General features: G+C 55.5%; 1 protein-coding gene across 1 annotated transcript; it reads left to right on the top strand.

Moving 5' to 3' along the window:
• The first annotated feature begins 1,783 nt into the window (after nt 1-1,783).
• LAMTOR1 (late endosomal/lysosomal adaptor, MAPK and MTOR activator 1) lies at nt 1,784-8,751 on the top strand. Its single transcript, XM_063306016.1, has 5 exons — nt 1,784-1,889; nt 5,044-5,186; nt 5,658-5,735; nt 6,425-6,551; nt 8,028-8,751. Exons 1-5 carry the CDS (start codon nt 1,848-1,850, stop codon nt 8,118-8,120), a joined length of 483 nt encoding a protein of 160 aa, XP_063162086.1. The 5' UTR covers nt 1,784-1,847; the 3' UTR covers nt 8,121-8,751.
• Nucleotides 8,752-8,920: the final 169 nt, after the last annotated feature.

Below are 8,920 nucleotides of genomic sequence, written 5' to 3' on the forward strand. Positions count from 1 at the left end.
CTGTGTTGTGTGAACCTACTCTCTGGATTTTTATCTGTATTTTGTTTATTTTAATGACACAAGGGCTTGTTGCACCTTAAAAACTCTGCAATTTGATATTGCGTAAGCATTTTATGTGCCTGTTCATCAGACACAGGAAACAGAATCCTGACCAAGGGAGATGCTTTGGCATATACGTGCAAGAGAAAGAGGACTGTTGGTGGGGAAGAGGGGCAGAACCAGGTGAGAAGATGGTAAACTAGAGATGGTTGTTGGCAGATTGCTAGGAAAGCCTTTGGCCCAGGAGAGATCAGAAAAGTCACACACCAGGCATTTCTATAAAAATAATTTTATTTACAGAAAGCAAAACATATTTAAAAGCTTCTGCATTCTTACAGGCTCTCAGTGAGAGCTGCTTAACTCTCTACATGCCTATACAGAAGGGAAACTGAAACTAAAACAAGTCCAGGCAAGTTCTTCCCCCCAGGAGCAAAAATTAACATCAGAAAAGGAGACAATTAAATTCAACCTCTTCACCGGGCCAAAATGTTTAGTTACCATAGTAACCTTAATCTGTAGTAGAAAACATTAACAATGGTGACTTTAACAAAGCAGCAGCAACAGCTAGATGGGACCCAGAGATTCTTGCAGTGATGGCCTGGTTAATGCCTACATTAAAACATGACCTAATCTTCCGTCTGTTGCATCCCAGAAAGGGGCATGAGAGCTTGCAGGGAGCCCACACCTGTCCTTCCTTTCCCCAGGGACAGCCAGCGTGAAGGCACAGGTAGGATGGCAGTCTCTTTCAGCATCAGATTCCTGCCCTGCGGCGGCCCAACACACAGGACCATGGTGGAATTGACAAGCATGGCTCTGCTGGAGTGCCTGCCACGCAGGACTCATTGAGCCAGACTGGTGAAAGACCAGCTGCCACCGGACCGTTGGTTAGTTCTAACCTTGGCTTGGCGTCTCACACCAGCAGAGCCTGTTGAGTGAATCTGGGCTCTCCCGCGTTATGCAAACCTAGAAACAGTTGTTGCCCTTGGCTTGGCATCTTGCAGGAATGCAGCCTGGGGGTGGATCCAAGTTCTCCTTTATTATGCAAGCCCAGAAATCAGCTTACATGTTTCCTCCCTTGGAAGCTCTCCCAGGCATTGCTGTTTAATGATGACCAAGGCTGCATTTTCCTTTATCGGATTATAGCTGTTTTCCCAACTTGGCCACTTTCAGATGCTGGCTGGGGAATTCTGGGAGTTGAAGTCCACGCATCTGAATGGCCGAGTTGGAAAAACACTGAATTACATTAATCATACCCTGGAGAAGATGCTGATGCTGGGGAGAGTGGAGGGCAAAAGGAAGAGGGGCCGACCAAGGGCAAGGTGGGTGGATGATATTCTAGAGGTGACGGACTCGTCCCTGGGGGAGCTGGGGGAGCTGATGACCGACTGGAGGCTCTGGCGTGGGCGGGTCCACGAAGCCACGAAGAGTCGGAAGCGACCGCACGAGTCAACAACGCAACAATCGGTCGTGCCCGTCTCCATCGTAGCCGCGGGGTAAAAGCCACAACCGAGACCCGCGCACGCGCAGTAGCGGCCGCCTGGGGGCGGAGCCTGAAAGAGCGAGAGGAAGGACATTGGAACGCCCGCGCGAGCCAGGCGAGGGCACGTGACTGGAGGAAAGGCCCGTCAAACCCCGCCCCGGCGTCTCGTGCCACCGCCCCACCCAGCTCCCGGAAGTTGCCGCCGCGTGACCGGAAGCCGGAAGGCGGCGAGGCGCCAGCTGAGGGGCTCGGCAGGGACCCCCGGAGCAGCAGCAGCAGCAGCAGCAGGCGACCCGCGGCCGCCCCGGCCCCGCCGCCCCGCGCCGCCATGGGTTGCTGCTACAGCAGCGAGAACGAGGACCCCAACCAGGTCTCCGCCGCCGCGCCGCCCGGGGCCCCGCCCAGGAAGGCGGGATCCCGGGTCTGCGGGCCTCGGTGGGGGGGCCGGGCCGGGCGGGGCCGTGGGCGCCGCGCGGGCCCACGCGGGAGGCAGGCGGGGCCTCGGCGGCCGGTTGCTGTTCTCGGGAGCCCCCTGCTTGGGGGCGGCACAAGGGCAGCTGCCCGCCCGGCCAGTCTCCTCCCGCCGCTGCTCTTATTCCGGGGGCATCTCTGCCAGGGCGCCTGGAAGGAGTCTCCCTCGGGCGCCGCCCTCTCTCGCGGGGCGGGGCGGGGCGGGGCGGGGCCGTCCCTCGGGGGAGGTCGTCTTGTGGCACCCCCCGCGCTCCCGGGCGTTTGTTCGCTTGCTTATGCTTCATGTTTCGTCGCCGCTCCTCTCGCTAAAGGGCGACTCGGGGCGGTTTGAAGTTCGGGAGGGCTTTCGAGGTAGCACGGCCTCGCCACAGACGTTCCAGCGCAAAATAACCCTTATTTTTTCTGCCTGCCGTTTCCCTGGCAAGACTTATTTACTCATTTATTTATTTATCAATCAGTCAAATTTATTTACTGCCCATCTCACTCAGAGAGCGACTCTGGGCGGTTTACGAAACAAGATTTCTGGAGGGGGTTTGCCCTGGCCTGGCCGCTTCCTTCCTGGGCTGAGCGGGAGGGGCTGGCCCGAAGTCGCCCAGCAGGCGTTCTCACCTAAGGGAGGACCACAAAACCCACAGCCCGGTTTCCAGCCTGGTGCCTTGAGTCCTTACATCAAACTGGCTCTCTCAAGCTTGAGTCTGTCTTGGCATCTGGGGACTACAAGGATGAATCCCTGCAGGTTTCTTGGCAGCATTTTTGGAAGTGGCTTTGTCACTGTCTCCTTCCTAGGGTTGAGAAAGGGGCTGGTTGAAAGTCACCCTGTTGGCTTCATGTCCAAGGCAGGACTAGAACTCAGAGTCTCTGTGTCTAGCCCAGTGCCTTACCCACCACACTGGCAGGCTCTCTCCCTGTACTTGATAGACAGTCAGCTTTAGAGGGCCAGTTTGGTGTAGAGGTGAAGGGGCTGGCCTAGAAACCAGGAGACTGAGTTCTAGGCCGGATGGGTGACTTTGGGCCGGTCGCTCTTTCTCAGCCCAACCCACCTCACAGGGTTGTTGTTGTGGGGAAAAGAGACAGGAGTATTAGTTTACTGCCTTGAGTTATATATAAAAAAGGCAGGATAAAAATCTAATAGTAACACACACACACACACACACACACACAATCTGTTTAATTGTGTCCAATTCTTGGAGACTGCCTGGACAAGTCCCTGCAGTTTTCTTGGCCACGTTTTTCAGAACTGGTTTGCCATTGCCTCCTTCTTAGGGCTGGGAGAGAGTGACTGGCCCAAGGTCACCCAGCTGGCTTCATGCCCAAAGTGGGACTAGAACTCACTGTTTCTAGCCTTGTGCCTTAACCCAAACTGGCTCTCAGTAATTTTAAAAAATGTCTGAATTGCTCATCCTTGAAAAAGATGTGCACAGTAAGTAACAGCATGCTAACAAAGGCTGAGCTGGCTTCTTGGGGGGGATTTGAAAGCAACCTGCCAGGCAGTTGTTGGGGGTTGCTGTTCCTTCTGCCTTATAGCATAGATGAGGCTTATGAAGCAGCTCCCAGGGGAGCAAGTTTTCTTGATATTCTGTAAACCATTTTGTGGGTGCTTGAATGGGCTGAAAGCTGTAAATGAATTGCTGCAACCTGACACCTACCCACAGTTTTTGCAGCTCCTTGAATTTAGGGCATGCCCCTGGAGGGCTTGCTTCTAGCTAGGCTGGGTGATGGACGGCATCCTGGAGATACAGGGCTCGGGATCCTATATTTTGGCCCTAACAGTAGTAAACACAAAGTCCTATCTCTCATTAGGGGGTTTGCTGTCTGGAGTTGCTTGGAGGGAGCCACTCCCTCTGGGGAATTCTGGGGGTTGAAGTCCACGCATCTTGAAGTCGCCATGGTTGAAACACTGCTCCAGGGCATAAGGCTGGCTTTGAGTTTCCTTCTGTACGGAAAGAGGGCATGGTCAAGATGCTTAACTTATCTGGAGGGAGTAACGTGCACTGCGTTCTGCATGCACTGGAGCCTGAGATTTCAGTAGGGCCTCGGCATAAGAAAGGCCTGCTTGCTCTTACTACTACTGCTAGGCCACGCTTAGAGCAGCTGGGTGGACTCTTGTTAAGGCCATGGAGGCCTGGAAGTAAAGAGCCGGTCTCAGACTCCTGGCTTTATTACTGCTTTGCTGTGTTTATTCACAGCAAGCTCTTGCGGCGAGCAGAAAGCTGGGGAAGGTCAGCAGGGAAGCCAACACCAAGTTTCAAACTATTTTTTTACTGCTTGTAAAAAAAACCCGAGAGTCCCAGATACAGTAAAGTTCACATCTATGGTTATCCTGTAAATAACAAATAGTGGTCAGCATGAAACGCAGAATTTATTTATTTATTTATTTAATCAAATTTATACACCGCCCATCTCACTATGCAAGTGACTCTGGGCGGCTTACAAATAAAAGGTCATAAAAAACAATTATAAAAAGTACAAAACATACAAAGTTAAAAGAGAAAAGCTAAAAGGTGGAGAGAGCATCCTCACCCCCCCCCCACCAGGGCTGTCTATTGCTCTAGGGCCCCCACGCTAGTTGGCAGAGCCGGGTCTTGACGCTCTTCCGGAAGACCAGGAGGGGGGGCGACCTCGCCTCCGGGGGCAAGATGGTGCACGGGGCGGGGGCCACAGCAGAAAAGGCTCTCCTCCGGGACCTGCCAATCAGAATTCTGTAGCCGGCGGGGTCCGTAACGTGCCCTTCCTGCCGGACCGGGTGGGATGGGTCGATGTGATTGGGGCGAGGCAGTCCCACGGGTGACCTGGGCCCATACCACAAAGGGCCTTAAAGGTCATAACCAACACCTTGAATTAGAATGCTGACTTTTCCATAGGCCAGTGGAAAACATTTTTTCTCCCGGGAGGCAAGTTGGCAGAGGGGAGGAATAGAAGAATGACGTCTAGAAAGAGGATGGTGAACCCTCCTACTGCGGAAGGGATTTTGGTGCTCCTGGGACCCCTCTCTCCTGGTGCATCGCTTGCAACTCCCCAGCCTGACTTCCTCCTTCTTGCTCCCTTGGTTGCAGGGGGAGGAGTCCAAGCCGCTGCTGCCCCCCGCCTCCAGCCCCCCCAACAAGTCCATCAACGGGATGGAGTCCTGCTGCAGCCTGCCTTCAGCTCGGACGGACGAGCACGCGCTGCTCTCCTCTATCCTTGCCAAGACAGCCATGTAAGTCTTTGGTCTTGTGCGGCTGGGGAAGAAAGCCGGGGTGCTCGGGGGTGGGCTCGTGTTCCCATGAAGCAGGGCGTGGGAGAAGTGAAGCAGCTCTGCTGGGGAGCCTGCTTCTTCTCTGGGGCCCGGGAGAGTGGCAGGAACTCCCTTGCGTATCTCCAAACACTGCCTGTCATACCCAGAGGGCCCTTTTTCCTTCATCTTCTGTTAGTACACTAATGCCTTGCCTTGCTGGTCCCGTGGAAAATTCAGTTCCTTGCTGAGAGCCTTGCGCTCTTGGTCCCGCCTGGTCCCACTTCCGTGGTAGCCTTGCCAGCCCTGAATACTGGCCTGCTTCCGGCCACGGCTTTGGCTTGGGGCCGTGGGCTGACTGCTCCAGAACCCCCAGCTGCAGGACCACATGTGTGATCCCCAGGGAGCCAGGTGGAGAGCTTTTGCTAACCCCCAGATGCTTCTGGCTTTTTGCAGCAACATCATTGATGTTTCGGCCGCCGATCAGCAGCCGATGGAACAGCATGAGTACATGGACCGAGCGCGACAGTACAGGTATGCTGAGCCCTGGGCAGGATGGGGAAGACTGGTCCTGCTGGGGATCTCCTGCTCTTCTTGCTAGGCTTCCTTAACCTCTCTCAGGCCGTCTTGCTCTGGGATCTCAATTAGATCTCTTCGCTAGCACAGCCTTCCCACACCTGTGCCCTCCCAAAGGGCCAGGCCAGGCAGTTGCTGCCTGTCGGTCTCAGATGGCCATGCTGGAGGCATATACAGATGTGTCCTGGGCCATGGGACAGCCCTCCTCACCTTGAGCACCCTCCAAACGTGGGGTTCAGCTCCCAGACTTCTGAGAGTCAAGAGCGCCCACTCTGGAAAAGCTGCTGTGGCAAATGTCATTTCTGGCTCCTTTATTTTGGAACCACTTCCAGCCACACCTTAGTTTTGGGCCCAGCCCAGCCTCCTGAGTACTTGAACCACCTGCCTGACCTGAAAAAGATGCCCAATCCTCAAACTTGGAATTTCAGATTGCCGTTAAGACCAAGCACATGTCGGCCATGGTAGGGAAGGGGCGGCTCTCCAGGGTCAGAGTGCTTGAAGCTGCAGTCCAGCAACATCTGGAGGGCACCTGGCTCAATTGGCCATTGTTGCAAGTGGAGAGTTTTGCATGTCCTGGAGCCCACTGGGACTGCCCCTGTTCTCCCTCTGGCTTACCCCTTGTGTCTCTTCCCCCCCTTCCCCCCCAGTACCAGGCTTGCCATGCTGAGCAGCAGCCTCATGCACTGGAAGAAGCTTCCTCTGCTCCCCTCGCTGACGAGTCAGCCGCACCAAGTACTTGCCAGTGACCCCGTGCCCTTCGCAGACTTGCAACAGGTAGGTACCTTGGCTGGTGGAATTAGCCGCGCTGTGCTTCTCTGCCTCTGTGAGGCAGAGGGGTTCGCTCTCCCCTTCCTGTCTCAGGCAGGAGCAGGCCACAGGCCCCTTGTGACCCAGCCAGCCTGGCACCCTGACCCCCGTCTGGTTCCCTTGCTCTTGCCTTTCAGCTGTAGGGGCTGTGGGGCTCCATCACTCAGCTGACCGAAGGAGCAGTAAGGCCCCAACGTCATCTGCACTTTGGCCCTGTCCTTCTGTTCTGATCATTGGGATTCTTCCATGAGATTATAAGCAGGCTGCCCTCCGTGCTAAGAGAGTTGCCCCAGGGAGTGTTTGGCCAGAAGGTCGCTGAGTGTGGTGAGTCTCGGCCTGCCCGTGGACTCCTCCCAGGTGGCTGTCGGCCAGGCCTTCCCCTCAGCCCGTCCTTTCCATACTGCCACATGAGTCTGCCGGAGGGTGGAACCAACCCCTGGAAACAGTGGGGTGGCATTGAACAGGGTGGCAGCTTTGGGGAATCAAGAGCAAGGACAGGTTAATGCACAGTGGGAAGCAACCTTGCTGCCTGAGCCACAGAGAACCAAGTGATTTTCAGAGTGGCATCGCTGGCCCTGTGGCACATCGCCTGGAGGAACAGCGATTGGTGGGTGGGGATTGAAGAAGGTGTGTCTTAAAAGCTGGTTTATCTCAGTGCTCTTGTTCCTCCAAAAATGTAAGATGATTCTGGGCTAGCTTGGCTCCAGGGCTGGCATAGGCACCACTTGAAACTCTCCAAAACCCCCAGGCAACAACGCAGCTACATCTTCCTGAATAACTCCCCAGGAAAGCTGATCAAAGTGATGTTGCAAACACGACCCTCCCTTGTCCTCAAAACCACAATTTCCCTCCCCCTGAAAGTCACAGGTTGCAGCGCAAGGACCTCCCTGACTGGGAAAAAATAAAAGCTGTACCTGGAAGCCTTTCCCAAGAAAGTTGAGAAAAGGCGCTGCAAACAGCGGGCCTCCCCTTGGGCTGTTTGCTGCTCTCCAGGGGGGATGCTTGGCTGCGGGCACCAGAAACGGGAAATGGGCTAGGCTGGGGCATTGCAAAGTCCTGCTCCCCGAGACATCAGACTTTGGAAGGCTGTGCTGGGCAACTCAGCTGAGTGAGGTGGGAGAAATCGCGGTAATTCCCACGGTCCTCCTGGCGTGGTTTCCACTGGGGGTTCTGTGGTTTGAGCTGAGCCACCCTCAGGCGTGTGGCTGCCTGCTGGGGAAGTTGCAGCCCGCACCTCCTGGTAGGGCTGGCAGGGCAAGGCCAGGCAGGCTGCTTCCTCAGAGCTGTGGGAGCAGGAGAGTGCAGCGCCCTGGCAGGCTTTGGAGGTCTGTGCGCTGCCCGCCCCTGCGAGAAGACCCTCCGCTGCAGCTGAGGCAGAGGGAGGCCTCTCCCTTCCCAGCACTCCTTGTGGAGCCGTCCCATCTCCCTTTCTGCTTCCTCCAGGTCTCCCGGATAGCTGCCTACGCCTACAGCGCCCTCTCCCAGATCCGTGTGGATGCGAAAGAAGAACTGGTGGTACAATTTGGAATCCCGTGATGCCAGCCCTCACTCGTTCCTTTTCGTTTTTCTCCTCCACTTTTTATTTTTCTCCTCTCCGCCACTGGCTTGTCACTGCAGTGGAACTCGTATGGAAAAGAGACACTGAATTTATTACCTGGCCACAGAGACAGTAACTTGGGGACAGCCAAGGCTGACGAGACCCACGACTTTTCACCCCCCCCCTAGTTTGGCAAGGCAGCGCACAGCAGGGCTGGGCCAGGAGGCGGGGCGCTTGCTCAGCCCAGCGGTGGGGAGGGCGGCTCCGGGACTCACGCCGGGGGGGGGGGCATCGGCTTTCTTTACCGTGGTGGTTGTGCCTCTGGAACATTGACTTTTGTGGGGTGGGGGGAATGGGGAGGAGGGAGGCTGGTAGGAAGGAGGCGCTCCTTTTCACTTCCCACGTGGCTTGGCTGGATTGTCCCCCTCCATCACCCGTGTCTGGCTGTTTTAGGATGGGGAAGGAGCACGGGTGAATTAGAGCTTGCCTTTTAAGGGGAAAAAAGCAGCACAAGCCGCCGCAGAGAAACTTTTTGATCTGCACCCCTCCCCTGTTTTACGTAGCTGAGCTGTCATTTTAATTTTTTTGTTTTTGCTAAAGTAGGTAAAAAGTATAAATATATTCATCTGAGCAATGGGCTGCTCTTTATTTTACTAGCGTCGGAAGGGTGGGCTCCCCTAAGACAGGAGGCGGCGTCCCCTGGAGAGGTGGCCGTGGGGGGATTGCCTGAACCCAGTCTTCCGGACAGGCTTCCCAGGGAGAACAAAAGGAGGTCAGCAGTTGTGATGTGTCCCTCCCA

The sequence above is a fragment of the Candoia aspera genome, chromosome 5 (assembly GCF_035149785.1).
Source record: "Candoia aspera isolate rCanAsp1 chromosome 5, rCanAsp1.hap2, whole genome shotgun sequence".
NCBI classification, from domain to species: Eukaryota; Metazoa; Chordata; class Lepidosauria; order Squamata; family Boidae; genus Candoia; species Candoia aspera.

Bases quoted from the DNA above. Each gene is read 5' to 3' on its own strand.
- LAMTOR1 (XM_063306016.1), top strand. From the start codon at position 1,848: ATGGGTTGCTGCTACAGCAGCGAGAACGAGGACCCCAACCAG. The intron at 1,890-5,043 runs GTCTCCGCCGCC...CCTTGGTTGCAG, and splicing joins AGAACGAGGACCCCAACCAG to GGGGAGGAGTCCAAGCCGCT. The intron at 6,552-8,027 runs GTAGGTACCTTG...TGCTTCCTCCAG, and splicing joins CCTTCGCAGACTTGCAACAG to GTCTCCCGGATAGCTGCCTA.